This window comes from Megascapheus bottae, chromosome 21 (genome assembly GCF_031878675.1).
Source record: "Megascapheus bottae isolate mThoBot1 chromosome 21, mThoBot2.hap1, whole genome shotgun sequence".
Classification (NCBI taxonomy): domain Eukaryota; kingdom Metazoa; phylum Chordata; class Mammalia; order Rodentia; family Geomyidae; genus Megascapheus; species Megascapheus bottae.
In genome coordinates, this window is record NC_143529.1 from 33,653,760 (window position 1) to 33,673,445 (window position 19,686).

The 19,686-nt window shown below is 38.1% G+C and overlaps 2 protein-coding genes across 4 annotated transcripts in view; one reads left to right on the forward strand and one right to left on the reverse strand.

Annotated features, from left to right (window-relative positions):
• The window catches only part of Psmd1 (proteasome 26S subunit, non-ATPase 1), a 104,063-nt gene that overhangs the window by 36,916 nt on the left and 47,461 nt on the right, over nucleotides 1–19,686 (forward strand). The gene's annotated exons all lie outside the window — the stretch shown is intronic.
• Nucleotides 840–18,764, reverse strand: Htr2b (5-hydroxytryptamine receptor 2B). 3 transcript variants are annotated; one of them, XM_090355019.1, is made up of 5 exons: nucleotides 18,680–18,764; nucleotides 17,515–17,995; nucleotides 11,512–11,712; nucleotides 4,359–5,290; nucleotides 840–967 (listed from the first exon to the last, which is right to left on the reverse strand). In XM_090355019.1, the coding sequence occupies exons 2-4, from the start codon at nucleotides 17,861–17,863 to the stop codon at nucleotides 4,398–4,400; spliced, it is 1,443 nt and encodes a 480-aa protein (XP_090211145.1). In that variant the 5' UTR covers nucleotides 17,864–17,995; nucleotides 18,680–18,764; the 3' UTR covers nucleotides 840–967; nucleotides 4,359–4,397. The 3 variants fall into 3 exon arrangements, with proteins under 3 accessions (XP_090211145.1, XP_090211143.1, XP_090211144.1); XM_090355017.1 differs by lacking the exon at nucleotides 840–967 and having other exon boundaries at nucleotides 4,156–5,290; XM_090355018.1 differs by lacking the exons at nucleotides 840–967; nucleotides 18,680–18,764 and having other exon boundaries at nucleotides 4,156–5,290; nucleotides 17,515–18,002.

The window sequence follows — 19,686 nt, forward strand, 5'->3', positions numbered from 1 at the left end:
AGTATAATGTAGTTGTGTTTAAGAAGACATGCTTCAATCTGATCTGTCCAGGGTGACTTTTCACTTCACCTCTTACTAGCTAAGTGACTTTGCACAAGTTACTCAGCCTCTTTGAGCCCGTGTTGTCCCATCTGTAAAAATGACTATAATAGTAACCTGTTGGAGAATATTTTTTTCCTGACAATTAATAAAATAACCAGTGTATCTAAAGACTTTAGAACACTGCATTACACCACTTGGCTCTATGTAAGTATGGTGGTGCTAGTGATATAGCAGATTTTCTTCTATAGTTCTCAGTGCTGTCATATCAGCCCCAATGTCAAATACCGAGCTTCTTCCACGTGAGATGTTAAATGTTAAAATACAATGAAAGCAGGTTATTTAGCACTATTTGGATACTGTCTTACATTTTACTTGTGATGAAATCACACAGTAATACTGGTTCCTGAAGTTTATGTTAAGTAAGTCCTTACAATCTCTAGAAGAGATTTCTACTCCACGTTTCCTAGGAGTGAAGATTTGTTGTGAACTGTTACATAATTCTGCATACACTTCTTGCTTATATATTTGTTTATAAAATTACAGACACAGGAAGATAGTACTTCAGTGTATTTTCACCTATCTTGAGCAGTTCAGACAATGCCTTAGGTTAAATAAGGAGGATTAGAAGCAGGGGTGAGAAAGATAGGCATAGTTCGCACAGTTCAGAGGCCCAGATAGGTTCAGAGATCCTCTGAACAGTCTGTTGGTCATTACCTGTCTGTTTCCTCAGGATTGCTTAGCAAGGCTTTGTTGCAATAAGTCATAGATGCCTGAAGGTGGTCTTGCCCTTACAGAATTTCAAGATGGCAACAAAGTGGCATCATAGTGGTACCTGAAGTTTGGGAAACTGTAGGGCCAGATGGAAAACTTTTACTTTCATATAGACACATTCTCCATATCCATCTATTCACTTGAATCCTTGCATCTGCCAAGAGAAGAATTCAGGCAGCCATTAATGCAGTGAAAGTGACAAGGGAAGTTTATTAGGAAAGGAACATATTACAATAGACTGAAAGTAAGTCATACCTGGGGAAGGCATGACCCGTACAAAAGTCCACTGTAAATTAATAACTTCATAACTAGTTAATAACTTTAAAATAACTAGATAAAATACTCATTTATTGCAAGTTGTAAAATATTTTCTTCCTATTGTGGATGAAATATGTTGAAACAAAGCAAAACAGTTGGGTATACAGGGATGAGGTACAGTGGTAGAGAACATGTTTGGCAAGGCCCTGAGATCAAATTTCAGCATTAAACAGTAACAAGAACAGAGAAAGAGAGTAGACCAAAGCCAAGAGCTTTATATGAGCTAATAAGCTAATGTGTCTTTCCTTAGAACAGTTGTCTTCAGTGAAGTTATTCAGCCAGATACTAGTTTTCTTCACTGTATCATCCTCTAACCATCATTGTGTCCACCTACTCACACAGACAGCTAGAGACACTTCACTAAATCCTATCAGCATGTTGATCCAGATCCTCCTAGTCTAGGAGCTTTAAATAGGGAATGGTTAATATTAGTAAGATTATTTCCTATGTGATGCATTTCATAGAATTGTCAAATTCCCAGATCTGTAAAACTTGGTAGCTATGTATTCTAGCTATACTACATAGCTAGAATAGTTGAACTCAAGACAGTTTGCTAGATAGGCATTCTGCACTTGAGTCTACTTCTAGCTGTATTTCACTTTGGTTATTTTTCTGATAAGAGTTTTAGTGTTTTTGCCTCAGCCTAGCCTCCATCTGTGGTCCTTTTAGCTATGCCTCCTCTGCATAGGAGGATTTTATATATAGGGAAAAAATATATAGATAGATAGATACATATGGTTCTATATGGTGAGAGACACCATACCTGTTTTATTTGTTGAGATGGGCTTTCACTAACTTTTTGTGCTTGCTGATATAGAATCACTATCTTCCCAGTTTTTACCTTGCCAGTGGCTGGGATTGTTTGCAGGTACTGGTTCTTGTCTAGAATTTGCTAGTAGAGTTCTAAAATTACATACACATACATATATATGTATATATACACATACATGTATATACATATGTATATATATTATATATATATATATTTGGGGGGTGGGGTCCCGGGGCTTGAACTCTTGAGCTTTTCAGCTCAAGGCTGCTGCCCTACCCTGCCCTTGACCAAGCCCTACTTGCCGTTTTCTAGAGGTTAATTGGGGATAAGAGTCTCAGGTCCTTTTGTACCTAGTCTGACTTTGAACCTTGATCCTTAGATCTCAGCCTCCTGAGTAGTTAGGATTATAGGCATGAGCCACTGTGCCCAGCTGTTTCTTAATTTTTATTGGAGAAGTAATAATTTTATTATAGTAAGGATAGTCTTCCAAATGTGTCCTTAGCAATTGTTGATGTGTGTAAAGATTCTACTCATATTTGTCTTTTACATTGTTTTATTTCTTCATTTCCAACTATGAATTGTTTCTCTTGTCAGTGACTGTGTCATGTTTGGAATGTATATCCTGTACATAGGAAGTTGATGGGCTTGTTTGAAACTGTTTTTCTTCCCTTTTTAGCTGATGCTATATTTTGGATGGTCAGAATTAATTTCTGCTTGCATATTTTCCTATAGCTTATACATAGTTAAATTCCCTGTTTCAGCAGCAGATGTCTCCTGTGAACTGTTTTCTGACTTTGCTAATAAGCTTCTTTCTACCTCATAACAGGATAGTCAGATCAAGTTAGAGGCAATGAGTTGTTTATATGCTTACTCTTCTAGGGTCTTTTCCTTTCTTCCCTCTTCTTCTTTTTCTCCCTCTTCCTCAAGCCTTTCCTTTGGCCTAGCTTGCTAAGGGATATTTTTGTGTTACTTTTCCATAATAATGGTTCTTTTTTTAAAAAATTGTATTTTATTGTCAGGGTAATGTATAGATGGGTTACAGTTACAATAATGGTTAAGAGGTAAAAACTGGAAACTACTTAGAGATGATCTTGTACTTCCTTAAAGCTGAAGAAAAATAAAGATGTTCAGATTGGAGCCAGGCACTGGTGGTTCATGCCTATAATCCTACCTACCAGGAGACTGAGTTCTGAGCATCATGTATCTTATCTCCAATAAGCTACTCAGAAAAGGCCAGAAGTGGTGCTGTGGCTCAAGTGGCATAGCACTAACCTTGATCACAAAAGCTCAGAAATAGTGCCCTAAATACAAGCTTCAGGACTGGCATACACACAGAAGAATTGGCTACTATTTACTGAATGCCTCCTGAGTATTCATCTAATCCTTATAAGGACTGCATAAAATATAATCTGAGGCACAAAACAACTATCATTTTAAAATGTAAAATTTAATCATCTATCTTGTAAGTGGCACAGGTTGGTCTCATTTCCTGATCTGAGAGTACAAAATGAAATAGTGAATAAAAATTTTTGTGCCTGAAGTTCAGCCTACTCAAAGGGAAAACAAGCAGCTGTGATCACAGTTTGTGACACCACTTACTCTTTAGATCCCCAGATTGAGATCCTATACCTCCAGTTTGAGCTCATGCATTTAGTATCTTTAGGAGCATGGCTTAAGTACCCAAGAGGGATTTCATTTTCCTCTTCCCCTCTCCTTCCCTCTTCCTCCCCTTTTCCCCCCAGTCCTTCCTTCTTCTCCCCTCTTCCACCTCTCTCCCTTACCTCCAGTGATTAGGTACTTAGTGGTAGCCATTTAATAAACAACTAGTGGAAGCTCCTGTTCCTTGTTGTGTCATTCAATTCTTCTTTGCCTATCAAGATAGTTTCCTGATTGAAGGAAAAAAACTACATTTGACTATTGCAGGCAATCTTAGCTTCCATCTACCTGTGACATTGTGTATGCATTTAGTTTTCACTCTCATTGCTGTCACTTCTGTTCATATGCCAGGAATCAGAATCTTTTTTTCTGACAAGGGCTATTTGGCTATTTAAAATAGCAAAGTTACCAGCACAAGCAGCTTGCAGCAGCTGATGAAAACAATAGAGCAGGACATTGCCTACCTGTCGTACAAGGCTTTTAGAACAATGGATACAAGGCTAATGCTTATTTGCTTGACTTCATTTTACTTTTAACACAACTTTACATAAAATCTCATAGCACTGATTTTTTTAAGGCTGAAATTTATTGATTTACTTAATTTTATTTCATTTAAAACCCCTAATGTTTTGATAAAACTTGGGTGGTTTTTGTTTGTAACCATAAAAAAATTATATTTCTCATGAGTTACTTTGCCCCAGTAAGGAAAACTGGGTAATCATAACACATAGCTATCCATTTAAAGAGATGGTTTGATGTACGACATGCATCTTTACAATTCTTATGTCCTGCTCATCACCTTAATCACTGTTGTATTAGACAGAAACTGCAGCTTCTGCTATACATAACTGATTTGCTCTTCAGTTTTGTCACCTTCATTTTCAGTGAGGAGAAGTGTATCTAGTAGAATGACTGATGAAGACTGAATGGTTGAGTTTCGGAGCCTCACTGGGCTCTGGTATGTGGCAGGACTAATCCCATTTCGAATTCCAGATTTCATGAAAAATTTAGAGTTCTCTGCCCTCGGATTTCGGAAGTAGATCTTACTGGAGCGTTTTCTGAGAGTTCTTACTGACTTTGTGGCCCGGTAATTGCATGTGATGTATCGACCAAATGCACTCCGAAATGTCTTGTTGAAAAGGGTGTAGACCAAAGGATTCACCCCCGAGGAAACATAGCCTATCCACACAAATATCTCCAGGAGCTTCTTGAGAGTAGTCTGATTGCAGGAATCGCACACAGCTAATGTTATATTTGTAATAAAAAAGGGGCACCACATAAGCAAAAAGAGGAAAAATACAATTCCAAGGACTTTTGAGGCTCTCTGTTCATTGGAAATGGTTTGTGCTGACTTCCTTCCAACCGAAGACATTCTTCGCATAAGTGTTTCATCATTTGAGTTGGGCAGAGTTTTGTCTTTTCGAGAGCAGTCTAGCATTGCTACCTTTTCAGGTGATGAGCAAGGTGTTTCCTCCACTTGGAAAACAGTAGACACAGTCAGCCATGTTAGACGTTGAGGTGGCTTGCTTTTGGCCACATACGCTTTCTTCTGTAAAGCCTGGATAGTGAGAAAATAGGTGACAATCATGATTGTGAGAGGTGTGAAGAAGGCAGCCAGAGAGCCAAAGAGCATGAAATTGCCGAAACGCTCCTTCGTCAGTTCGCAGGTGATATTGTTGGCGTTCAACACATCATTTTCTAGTCCTTTGACAGGTACTGGAATGGCAATGCCTAAGGAAGAGGAAACAAGGTGGTGTCATTACTATATTTTCTACTTCTATTCAGATTTTGTCCTAGTGACTTTATATGGACCTATGCAGTGTAATTCCTGAGACCCACAGTGTAGAGTCTGTTGAGATTTATCAATGGAACTTTGGCAAATAGAGCCTAGGTAAGCAAAATCTTTTTTGTTTTTCTTTGTTTGTTTGCCAGTCCTGGGGTTTGACCTTAGCGCCTGGACACTTTTCTTGGGCTTTCTGAATGCTAGCATTCTACCACTTGAGCCACAGCACCACTAGGCCACACTCCCAGCCTCAAAACTGCTATTTTTTTAAACAAAAATGGCTTCATGATTTCAAATTTATAGTGGCTGTTTCTCTAAAGGCATAATATATCAATGAAAGAAGAGGGCTATCTTTATCTGTTCTGGGTTTTGGTTGTTTTTTTTTGTTTTGTTTTTTTTTTTTTTGCGGATTATAGGACTTGAACTCTGAGCCTGGAGGTTGTCCCTGAGCTCTTCAGCTCAGTGCTAGTGCTCTTCCACAGTTGAGCTACAGTGCCACGTCCAGTTTTCTGGTGGTTAATTGGAGATAAGATTCTCACAGACTTTAGTGCCAGGGCTGGCTTTGAAGATCCTCAGATCTCAGCTAGGATTACAGATATGAGCCACTGGCACCTGCCTGTGAAACAGTTTTTGATTTTTGGCTTATCCCAGATTAAGGAAAAGGAATTAGGAAGGGAATCTAGAGAAACTACAGTACAGTCAGTCATTCAGTATCTTAATTCTTAATAGATATTTAATTCACTTATTATCTTCGAGATACAGTTTCCTTTGTGAATGTTTTTTAATCCTTTCCTTCTGATTTTTTGGGAGGGGGGGCGGGGTTGGTCATGGGACATGAACTCAGGGCTGGGTGCTGTCCCTAAGCTTTTCCATTCAAGGCTACCACTCTACCATTTTGTGTCACAGCTCCACTTTTGGTTTTCTGGTAGTTAATTGGACTTCCTTATCTGGGCTGGCATTGAACTGCCACCCTCAGATCTCAGCCTCCTGAGTAGTTAGGATTATAGGTTGAGCCATCAGCTACCTTCTGACTTTTTAGGAAGAAAATAACGAGGGGAGGTGGTCAGGCAACAACATAAACTAAACCCATCCCACAAATTCTTTGTGCATGCTAGGCAAGCATTCTAACATTGAGCCATATTCCTAGTCCATAAAGAGCTCATTTTTATTTTTTAAATGCTACTTAGTAATTTGAGAGTATAGAATTGTGAAAAATATTTTTAAGATTAGAAGTCCTTTAATAGGAGTAAAATGTGATATAGGTAAATATGTTGCTTAACCAAGTTCCTTATTAGCAAATGAATAATGACAAGGATTATATTGAATCTTTGCGCCTTTGGAATAGCAGATATCATTTAATAATCTGAACTGAGGCCACACCAGAAGTGTGGCCTAGTAATAGAGTGCTTGCCTTGCATGCATGAAAACCTGGGTTCAGTTCCTTGGTACCACATACACAGAAAAGCTGGAAGTGGTGCTGTGGCTCAAGTGGCAGAGCGCTAGCCTTGAGGAAAAAGACCAGGGACAGTGCTCAGGTCCTGAGTTGAAGCCCCAAGACTGGCAAAACAAAAAACAAAAACTTTGTGTTGGCTTATGAATCTAAAAGTACTTCATTATCCACAGAGGCTATATATGGTAGCCAAAAAAACCAGGAAAAGTGTTTTCCTCGAACCATTTATAGTGTATGCCACTACTCTTTTTCTCATCTTCACTAGAAAAAATATTCTGTATACTTGGCAACATTCTACAGCTTAAAGGTCAAATTCAACTCACATTGTGTTTTTGTGAAAGCTTTCCTGGAACACAGCCACAGAGATTTTTTTTTTTTTTTTGCCAGTCCTGGGCTTGAACTCAAGGCCTGAGCACTGTCCTTGGACTTTCTCAAGGCAAGAGCCCTACCACCTGAGCCTCAGCACCCCTTCGGCTTTTTTCTATGTATATGGTACCGAGGAATCGAACCAGGGTCTTTGTGCATGCTAGGCAAGCACTTTACCACTAGGCCAAACCCCCGGCCCAACAGCCACAGAGATTGTGTGTGTGTGCATGCGTGCGCGCGTGGCTGGCTGCTTTTTTTCTATAGCAGAGTTGAGTAGCTGTGATAGAAACCACAGGTTCTCTAAGCCTAAAATACTTCCTTTCTTACCCTTTATAGAAAAAGTTTGCTGATCTGTACCCTGTTATTTCCAGGACATCATTCTACTCTTCTTTCATTCCATCAAAATGTCCCTTTCCCACGTAGTCATCTTGATGACATTTGTCCGTGTCCCTCAGTACTTGCAGCAGTCTTCCTCTCTGCTGTGCCATTACCATCACCTTCATGATTTCATCCCATTGATGATCTTCTGACTCTTCAATCCTTTATCCTCTGATTAGTATTTGCACTTTTGCTTTTTGTTTTCTGTTTGTTTGTTTTTTAATCAGTTGGGTCTGGATGCCTCCCTGAGCTCTTTTTCTCCAGGCTGGTGTTGTATCACTTAAGCCACAGTGTCACTTTCGGTTTTCTGGTGATTAACTGGAGATATGAGTCTCATGGACTTTGCTCCAGACTTGTTTTGAACGGTGATCCTCAGCTCTCAGCCTCCTGAGTAATTAGAATTACAGGCATGAGCCACCAGTGCCCACTTTTAATCTCTATTGTGTTTTTTGTTTTGTTTTTGTTTTTGTTTTGTCAGTCCTGGGCTTGAGCTCAGGACCTGAGCACTGTCCTTAGACTTTCTCAAGGCTAGAGCTCTACCACTTAGGCCTCAGTACCACTTCTGGCTTTTTTCTATGTATGTGGTACCGAGGAATTGAACCCGGGTCTTTGTGCATGCTAGGCAAGCACTCTACCACTAGGCAAAACTCCTGGCCCCTTAATCTCTGTTTTTAAAACATATACTTAACTGTGGTGTTTTAGCCCATTGTTTGCCGCTATAACAGAATTACCAAGCGGTAATACATGGGTGGCTTATGATGAACAAATTTTATTGGGCTCACTTTACATAGGATATGAAGTTCAAGATTCTTGAGCTGCATCTTAATTCTTTACACGGATGTACCCACTCCATCAGAGCAGAGCCCGCATGACTTCAGCACCTCTAAGCCCCACCTCTCAACATTGTTGCTTAAGCTTCCAGCACATGAACTTTGGTGGACACATTTAAAGCACAGAAGTAGAATAACTAAATTCCAAAGACGAAAGTAAAAACTCTTCAGCACGTCATAGAACTGTCATCTGCATTGTTTTTTTCCAAAGTATTAAATTGTGATTCATTCTGTAATAAAATTAAGAAGTAGAAAAATGGTATTGCTGAGCTGAGTGTGTGGCTTAGTGGTAGAGTGCTTGCCTAGCATGCATGAAGCCCTGCGTTCAATTCCTTGGTACCACATACACACAAAAAGCCAGAAGTGGTGCTGTGGCTCAAGTGGCAGAGCATTAGCCTTGAGCAAAAAGTTTCCAAGGGCAGTACCTAGATCCTGAATTCAAGCCTTAGGACTGACCAAAAACAACAAAAATGGCATTGCCTTTGCTTTGATGAAAAAAAAAAAAAAGCTGTAAGAGTCCTCATGCCCATTATTTGTGACCTCTGGGTTTCTTTCTTTCTTTTTTTTTTTTTTTTTTTTGCCAGTCCTAGAGCTTGAATTCACGACCTGAATACTGTCCTTGGGCTTTCTAAGACTAGTGCTCTACCATTTGAGCCACAGCACCACTTCCAGCTTTTCTATGTATGTGGTAACAAGGAATTGAACCCGGGTCTTTGTTCATGCTAGGCAAGCACTCTGCCACTAGGGCAAATGCCCTATGTCCTTTTTATTTTATTGATGGACCTGGGGTTGAACTCAGGGTCTCTTCACTTGCATATATATGCCATTTGAGTCATGCCTTAGCCCTTCTTTATTCTTCCCTACAAATAAAATTTGTTTCTGTGGACTGAGCCTGTGGTCAGTGGAAATAGACAGAAGAGTCATTTAAAATGAATGGCTGGTTTTTCTTCATTTTTCTTAAATTTGGTTAGCACCACTGTTTCCTGTCTTCATTGTGTGTTGGGGCAGGGAGTACTGTTCCGTACTGTCAAGTCAGCCTCTGTTAAACTGGTCTTTCCTCAGTGCTTACAACTCTCTTCATTCTGAATAGACTTTTTCTTAACTCTAGTTGTATTTTTCCCCCCACGAAAAGTAGCAGCACTCCTTGCTTTTTACCTCTACACTTTGTGTGTGTGTGTGTGTGTGTGTGTGTGTGTGTGTGTGTGTGTGTGTGTGTGTGTGTGTGTGTGTGTGTGTGATGGGGCTCAAATTCTAGGCCTAGGTGCTGTCTTTGAGCTCTTCAGCTCAAGGCTACTGCCCTACCCCACAGCTCCATTTCCCCTTTTAGTGATTATTTGGAGATAAGAGTCTTTAGATATCTTTAGTGCCCAGGCTGGCTTTGAACCTCAATCTTCAGATCTCAGGCTCCTGAGTAGGTAGGATTATAGACGTGAGCCACTGTGCCTGGCTTCTAGATTTTTTTTTTTTTAACCTCTAAACTTTTCAAAAGAAGTTTGGCTATAGCAGTATTACAGAAATATAAAGATGAATTTGTGTGTTTTACTTTCTTGCTTTTTTTTTTTTTTTACCATGTTGTTAATCTGATTTGGGAGAAATACTGTTTTTCCTTTCACACTTTCAGTTTCTTAATGTTTTTCCTCTTCATTGTTTTAAACTAGAAAGATGTGAATTTGCAATCAGATCATTATATTGATAAGTGTGTTTGACTTTATTCCTGACATTAGCTTGTAAGAGCTTTGAATAATGTGTATTTTACTTCATGTGAAGTACTGATTCATTGCTGCTATCTTTGAGCATTAAAAATGAGAAGCGGGGGGCCGGGAGTTTGGCCTAGTGGTAGAATGCTTGCTTTGCATGCACGAAGACCCGAGTTCAATTCTTTGGTACCACATACATAGAAAAATGCTGGAAGTGGTGTTGAGGCTCAAGTGGTAGAGCTCTAGCCTTGAGAAAGTCTAAGGACAGTGCTCAGGCCCTGAGCTCAAGCCCAGGATTGGCAAAAAAAAAAAAAAAAAAAAATGAGAAGCAGGTATAGGATTGTGGCCTAATGGTAAGGGTGCTCAGCTCACCTAGCATGCATGAAGCCCTTTGTACCACATATACAGAAAAAGCTAGAAGTAGCGCTGTGGCTCAAGTGGCAGAGTGCTAGCCTTGAGCAAAAAGTATCTAAGGACAGTGCACAGACCTTGAGTTCAAGCCCTAGAACTGCAGGGGGGGTGGGGAGGAGAATATAAAACAATTTAGAAGAATAGTGATTTCTTTCTATAAATCATTTGGGAATATCAGTTTAACATTTTCTCTGCATCTAGAAGTTTTAACATTTAAGACTTTTGGGGCCGGGAGTTTGGCCTGGTTGTTGAGTGCTCACCTAGCATGCACAAAGACCCGGATTTGATTCCTCAGTACCACATACACAGAAAATAAAAGCCAGAAGTGGTTCTGTGGCTCAAGTGATCAAGAGTCCTAGCCTTGAGAAAGCCCAAGGACAGTGGTCAGGCTCTGAGTTTAAGCCCCAGAACTGGCAAAAAAAAACAAAAACAAAGTTTTGATTGCTTTTTTAATCCATGTTGGAATATTGGCTTCCTAGTTGAATTTATGATCTTTGATAAATAGTTACAGAATGTTTGGGTTTATTGGGTGCTTTTTTTCTTTATCTTTTTCTATTTTTTTCCAGTACAGCTTAAGATGCATCTCTTTGTTAAGTGATGGTACTCATAACTAGCTAGACCTTAATTCTCTATTGATAAATATGATGACCATCTTTTTTGTTTTTCCTTTTTTGTCGTTTGTTGGACTTGAACTCTGGGCCTGGGTACTGTCCCTGAGCTCTTCAACTCAAGGCTACTGCCTGGCTATGATAATTTTTTACTCATAGCTTTTTTGCATATCAAAATTAAAGTGGGATGGTAGTGTAATAAAGACTGAAGTTGGTTCTAGGGACATGAACCTTACCACTTCTTTCCAGCTATTATAGAATGTTATAGAAACTTTCTGTAACATAGTACCAGTTGCACTAGTATATTAATATAGAGTGTCTTACTATTTAATTCTGAAGAGTTTCTTGGACTACTAAAACTGGCATGCTCCTAATCAAAAGGAATTAAAGGCTATGCACTCTACCCACAGCCTGTCATTCCCCACATACCTATTGAAATTAACCACACCAATGTAATCTTGATGAATGCCGTAGCTCGGGAGTTACATTGATTGGCCTGGATTGGCTTTTTGATGGCTATATAACGATCCACTGAAATGGCACAGAGATGCATGATGGATGCAGTTGAAAAGAGAACATCAAGAAATAACCAGGTAGGACACAGAACAAGTGGAAGGGGCCACATAGCCTCTGAAAGAAAGAAAAATAAACATTTTCTCTTGCAAAATGACAACCTTCAGTTTAAGCTTTTTTTTTTTTTAAGAAATAATACATATTTTTGAACCTTTTTCATTTACTCATCTGAAATGTTATGACTTAATCTCTATAAGACAATGTTTCACTTCAGGTCCTTAAGACAATAATATTAAATATAGTATTTCAAGGCATGATACTTTTTTTTTTGGTTGGCTGTGGGGCTTGCACTCTGGGCCTGCACATTGTCTCTGAGCTCTTCAGCTCAGGGCTACTGTCCTACCCTTTGAGCCACAGCAGATAATAGTCGCATGGACTTTTTTATTGTCAGGGCTGGCTTTGAACCACAATCCTTAGATCTCAGCCTCCTGAGTAGCTAGGATTACAGGAGTGAGCCACTGAGCCTGGAGATTTTTTTTTTCTTTTGTCACAAATAGTTCTTGAGTAGAGATGGTAAATATAATAGCTTCAGATTCTCCTTAATGAAATACATTGTTCTTTTCAAACTTTATATTCATTCCAAGAACTGGAGATGCAATCAGCATCTTAAATACTTAAGTTATTTAACCTCTAATAACTACGTCTGCAGTCTTAAGTATTTTAGAAATACTTAATCAAATTTAGGTTTGAATGTGATTGTTTTGGCAGAGCTTTTCAATAAGTTTCTACCACAAGTGTCCATATTCTTTTGGATTTAATAAATTATATGTTGTATATATGCCCACTACGTATATATTTCTAGTTTTAAAACAACTAAATTTTATTTTAGAATTCAGTTAAAATCCATTTACCAAAATACACCATTCATATGAGATTGTCTCAGTCCATTTTACAATTTGACTGTTGTATGTATACTGATAAAATTTAAAATATGTGTCTCCTACACTTGGCTTTGCAAATATACCTCACTTTGACTGGTACAAAGTGACTGAGGAAATTGAAGGAAAATCAAGATAACCATTTTAGGATGACAGAACACTTAGCTGTGAGCTGTCTATATTTAAGGCTCTTATAGGTAGAGATTAGAAGCCCAGACCATGATTTAGGGAAAGAATTGTAAATAGTGTTGAATATAGTACTTTTCAGGAGTCTAACAGGGTTTCAGTGAAATAGCCTCAAACTGTATAGTTGCCTTGAACTGTATTCAGAGAAGGATGAGAAGAGTGCTGCCTGGTAATCCTAGCTGCACAAGAAGCTGAAATCTAAACCAGCCCCGGCAGAACAATCCTCAGTACTCTATCTCCAGCTGAACATCAAAATGGGGCACTGGAGTTTTGGCTCAAGTGGTAGTGTCAGTGAGGAGCAGAAAAAAACAGAGTTTAGACTCCAGAACTGGCACCAAAAAAAAAAAAAGAAAAAGGAGAGGGAGGGAATATAATACTAAGGATCTAAAAAGGCATGTAATTATTGTGTTGTATAAATGAATGTAATCTCCAGAGTCCTTTTAAATACTGTGATAATAAATTTAGCTATTTCACAATTTTGATCATGGGTTATGGGTTTTGGGGAGGGGGGGGGTGTTTGGGGTTTTTTTTGGCTTTTTATTTTTGCCAGTCATGGGGCTTGAATTCAGGGCCTGAGCACTGTCCTTGGGCTTTCTCAAGACTAGAGCTCTACCACTTGAGACATAGCACCACTTCCAGCCTTTTTCTATGTATATAGTACCAAGGAATCAAACCCTGGTCTTTGTTCATGCTAGGCAAGCACTAGGCCAAATTCCCGGCCCTGGATTATTCTTTTGAAATTAAAGTCTGGAAAATTCTAGTCGTGAATCTTGTAGCCAGGAACAGGAAGCCATAAGAGAACTCATGTAAAAAGCGCATGTCTTTGGAATTTTACTATCTGACCTGCATATTCCTAATTGAGGGCTAAGAGGGAAAGCTTTCCAGCACTGATTTGATTAAGTCTATGAAGCCTTGTTAGCCTTGCTTCCTGGCAGAATACATTAAGAAAGAATGAGAGAATAAGGATTACCAAGACTAGCCCAAATATTTAGGATCCCTAATTTCATGAGATACATGTGAAATTAACGAGGCTATACAACTTACTGAAATTATTGGAAACTTTCATAAGAAATAAAAAGGGAGGGATTGGGGAGAGTGTGGCCTAGTGGTAGAGTTCTTGCCTAGCATGCACAAACCCCTGGGTTTGATTCCTCTCAGTACCACATACACAGAAAAAGCTGAAAGTGGCACTGTGGCTCAATTGGTAGAGCACTAGCCTTAAACACAGAGAGGCTCAGGGACAGTGCATAGGCCCTGAGTTCAAGCCCCAGGACTGGCTAAAAAAAAGGAGGGGGGAATAACGATGTGGTGGTACATGCCTATAATACCAGCACATAATAGCTAAAGCAGGATAGTATGAATTCAAGGCCAGATCAAAAAGAAAAAAAAGAAACTTCATTCATGGTGGAGCACTTGCCTTACATGGGTGAAGCCAGGGGAAAAGACTTTTATAATTGCCTAATGTAATAAGTTCAGATAATTTATGAATTATACAAAGTAAAAATAGTTCTGGACATTTTTATAAATGGGCGTTTCCTGGTTCTTATATTTTAATTCTTAAACTTGTTTCAAGTTAGTATTATTTTGGTAGACATAAACAAAAAGCTTCCATTTATCAAGTAACTGAAAATTGGTATGGTATTATATTGATGTGTTAAGATAGTTAACATGTCTTTTTTTTTTAATTGTCAGGGTGATGCTTAGAGGGGTAACAGTTACATTCATGAGGTAGTGAGTACATTACTTCTCGAACATCATTACCCCTTCTCATGTTTTTCTCCCACGTTCCCTCCTCCATCCCCTCCCAAGTTGTAAAATTCATTTCCAGAATATTGTCTTGTGAATATCGCTGTTACATTGATTCACCCATTATGGTTGTTTTTCTTAGGAATTGTAGTTTGTCTCAAGATTTATAATTACATTTATTTGTTATAATGTATTATATCCAAGAGCACTTAGACATAATCTAAAACGAAATAATGAAGTGAAGTAACTACAGACAGAATGTTTAAGAAAATATCAAGAAAATGAACTATGAAATCTCAGGTAGACAGGGAGGGAAGGAAGGGATGACACTGTACGAAAAGAAATGTACTCATTCCCTGGCTTACGTAAATGTAATCCCTTGTGTGTCATCTTGGTGAAATAAGATAAAACCTTAAGAATGTATCGAGTCATCTCAACAAAACAAAGCTAGTATGGTGGTGCATATCTGTCATTTGAGTTACAGCATGGATAATAGGAAGATTAGAAAGATTGTGGTCAGGTTAGCCTGGGCAAAAAGACCCTATCACAAAACAAAACAAAGTAAGCTGGAAACATGGCTGAGGAGATAGAGTACCTTCGTAGCAAGTACAAGGCCCAGTACTGCCATTTTAAAAAAAGAAAGAAAAAAAAGTACTTGAAAACCAGGTCCTTTTTAAACATAAAAGGTGGTTAGGATTTGTCTTGCTCTAATAAATTCATAAACTACGTACCACTGTGAACTCTGTAGGCACAGCATTCTTAGAATATACATATATATTAATTTTATTTATTTATTTTCAATGTGCCTGTCTTAGGGCTTAAACTCAGCATCTGAGCAGTTCCCTGAGCTTTTGTACTCGAGGCTACTGCTTAACCTCTTAGAGCTGCAGCTCTACTTTCAGCTTTATGGTAGTTAATTAGAGATAAGAGTTTCATGGCCACTGGGCTGGTGGCTAATGCCTGTAATCCTACTCAGGAGGCTGAAATCTGAGGCTGAGATTGAGGTTCAAAACCAGCCTGAGCTCTTATCTCCAATTAACCATCAGAAAATCGTCGTGCTGCCTGCCATTTTCAGCGTGGTAAAGCGGTTAGCCTTGAGCTGAAGAGCTAAGGGACAGCACTCAGGCCTAGGCCAGAATTCAAGCCCTAGAACTGACCCCCCCCCCAAAAAAAAAAATTCTTACAGAATATATGGGAAATCTTTGTTATCTGTTCTTTAATTTCATTTTTCGGCTTGCTTTCTCTTTTTAAGATTCTAATCTTAGCAGTTAGCTTATAATTTAAGTATCTAACGCAGTGTTTCGCATGAAGTAGATATTTGATATTTATGAACTCAGGATCTCAAAGTTAAAATCCACTTCTGCATCACCCATTCAATTATTTATTCATCATAGCATATTAGCTAAATTTTGCAATAGTGTAAAATAAGCGCTTTGACAGTTTCTGTATACCCTGCAAATTATTGTTTATGGCATACGGTTTTTACAATTACCCATATACCACTACATAATCTTTACCTTATTTCTTTTATACTTTTCAGAATTAAGTTGTTTAAATTCCCCATAAGACTATTTTTATGGTTATATGTAGCATTCGACTATTCAAAGGATTATGAATTTATAAAGGGGAACTCTAATAGATAAAGACATACTAATGACTGGAGAACCTGAGTAAAAGCAGAATAGCTTATTCTTTCTGGCTTGTCCTATCACAGAATTTCTTGATTTACTAAAGCCCGGGCAGATGTTGATTTACTATAGAAGATTTAAGCCCCTCACCTTCACATTTTATCTAGGAAACTAGTACTTAGCTTCAGGTATATTTCTATTATTTATAGAAATAGTTAAAGTACCAAATTTTCTTACTTTGTACTAAATTAATGTATCCTAGCTTAATAAATTTTACTCCTGTAACTTAGTGTTTATTTTCAACATACATATAATTTTTGCTATGGATAATCTTTTATCTTAAGTGATTTTTGAATGGAATATCAGTTTATACCAAATATTAAGTTAAATCCTTTTAATCCTGACTTTAAGGTAGAAACACTCATAATTCATCAACAGATATAAGTAGAAATGATATAAATAAATTAGAACTTACTTATGCTTGTATTAATATCATTATCTTATTAGAACAAAGATTTCAATATCAACTACAATTTCTTTTATTACAAAAACTAGGGCTTTGATCCACATTTTTCTTAAAAGGTCTGTGAACACATAGGGCCAGACAAAAGAAATTAAGCAGATGTATCTTTTGGGACACTGAACCAGGACCTTTCTTTTAGCATCTAAACTTGCTGTTAAAACAACACATATGCAAAGATTGTATTCCATTTCAAAATAAAAAAATTGCAATGAGTGTAGCAGGAATTTTTATAATAATACCAAACTTAAATTGGAGTTTAGTGATTGAACTTTGAATTTAGTAATTAACTACTAAACCTAATTACTAGTACATAACCTAGTGCATACCTATTCCTAGTTACAAATTGCTTTATGAAGAGGAATGGCATTTGGAAGATAGAAAAGTTAAGGCATTGAATCTATTTTTTTTTGATTTTAGGGAAAGTAGGCAGAATTTATGAATATTGTTAGCTTAAATGGCTTATTTGATTTCATTAGATGATTGAGAAAAGAGTTGATTTATTCCCAATATTATGAGGTGAGGGGGGTCAAAAATAATGAAAAATGCAGAACTTTTACCTGCTGTATCTTTGGTTCCAATCCATCTTTTTTTTTTTTTTTTTTTGCCAGTCCTGGGCTTGAGCTCAGGGCCTGAGCCCTGTCCTTGGACTTTCTCAAGGCTAGAGCTCTACCACTTGAGCCTCAGCACCATTTCCAGCTTTTTTCTATGTATGTGGTACCAAGGAATCGAACCCGGGTCTTCGTGCATGCTAGGCAAGCACTTTTAACCATTAGGCCAAACTCCCGGCCCCCCAATCCATCTTTTATTCAAAAGACTATAAAGAGCAAATGACTATCTAATTTGCTAATAGTGTATCATAGTTTAATGGTTTGATGGCAAAAGAAAGGGAAATACTTACCAAACATTATTGTCAAGAGGGCAATCGGCATCACAAACAATCCAACCAGTAAGTCAGCCACTGCCAAGGACATTAGAAAGTAATTGGTCGCATACTGCAGCTTTTTCTCCAGTGAAACAGCCATGATGACAAGGGTGTTTCCACCCACCGTGGGTATTATCACCACCAGAATCAGAAGAGCTGCCCAGTGCAGTTTATTTCCCTGTTCCTTACCAAGCGCTTTCATTTCCTCTGGCATTGATTCTGTCTGTAATCCAGACTGGTTAGAAGAGATCAAGTGATCAAATGTACTCTGAAAAACGTGCTCTGGAATTGTGCTTTGTTCTGACATTCTGGAGGAGATTGCCATTTGCTGTTTTGCTGCAATTCGATCCAGTTCCAAACAGTGCTTAGCATAGTCAGTAGATAGGTTGGTTATCTGCCTTTTGAAGGCATCATGCTCATGCCAAACACACGAAACCAGAATTGATGTATGTCCTTTCTTTAAAAAAAAAAAAAAATTATATGTGTGTGTGTGTGTATAAAGAAAAGTCTATCTTACTGCTGATTAAAATGCTTTTTTGTTTTTGCTAGTCCTGGGGACTGAACTCAGGGCCTGAGCGCTGTCCTTGGACTTTTCTCAAGGCTAGAGCTCTACCCTTGAGCCATAGCACCACTTGCAGCTTTTTTCTATGTATGTGATGCCGAGGAGTCAAACCCGGGTCTTCATGCATGCTAGACAAGCACTCTACCACTAGAGGCCAAACTCCCAGCCCTAAAATGCCATTTTTATTATGCATTTTGGAACCCCTTCAGTTTAAAAGAACATAAAGAATAGATATTACTAGGAGCTAAATAATTGCTTTTAGTAATTTCATTTGTTGTAGCATATCTGAACAAATACTTTCTTTAATTTAGCTACCAAATATGCCAAATTTGAACTAATTCACTTTTTGTTTAAATACTATGTTTTCCTTGCTATTTTTGGTTTAATTGGGAAGTAGGAGAGGCTAAAAGACAGAATAAGCCATTTTAAAAATTAGATTTACAAATCTCATGTAAAATCTACTCTTTAACAATTGTAAATTCTAAACCATCAAAGATTTTGTAAGCAGAGGTCTTCAAGATTAAAAAGCAAAACCACAGACCCTTTAGTTAGTTTCCTAGGTATCGGTTCAGTACTTACCTCTCATTTGCTGTGGCTTTCCTTTCTCAAGCAAGTTGTTCTTGGATCTGTTCAGTGGACCCACTTGCTGTAACCGAGATCTTCCTTCCTTGACTTACTCTGAACATCCACGTCCAGCACTGGCGCTTACAATCAGTGAAATAGCTGCAAGCATGCCAAGGAGGTTATTTCCTCTTTGCTACATCATTTTTAGATCATAGCAGCGCTCATTACAATTCATAAAATGACCACTTAAATGTGTTGAACCAGTTCATGACTGTTACTCAAGTTAAGTTCTTAAGAGCTCTTTGATATTGAAGACTACAGTAAACTGTTAGTTTAACTTACATTAATTGCATTTGAGATTAAGCATAGGTTGTTTTTCTTGCTTGAAGAAAAAAGTAAGATATAATCTAGAAATTTTAGAGCTTTTATTTTGTGAACATTCTGCCCTGTTAACCACACAGTGATTTTCACAGTTCTGTATTCTAGCAGTGAAACGAGATTCTTACCTAGCCTTGTGCCTTTGCTGTGGAGTACAGTTAATTTGCTGTGGTCACAACCTTATATAGAAGAACACAGAAAGATGTAAATTCTACATATATACACAGGTTTTGGCACTAACCTTGTTACTGTTCATTTTTAAATAGCTTTTGTGTTTGGAACTTGGTACACAGCTTTTACACAGGAGAAAGTGTATAATCTTTGGTGAAAATATATTGCTGCCTTATTTCAGATATTTGATGTATAAATTTTGATAGTTACGCTATTTTCTCTAAATTGTAAGGCTGGCTTAGTATGAAAATGCTAGTGTTTGCTGTATTTCATTACTTCTAGATCGCTAATGGTGTTTGTGCTATTTTGTTGTTTGCAATGTATGCTCTTTAGCTTGTGTTGAAAGTTACTAGGAAATATTTCATTTCAGTTCTGCTAAGAACTTTGTTGCTTTGGTGCTGTTCTTGGGGGGGTTGAACTCAGGGCCTGGGCACTTTCTTTGAGCTTTTGTTGCTCAGGGCTAATGCTCTGCC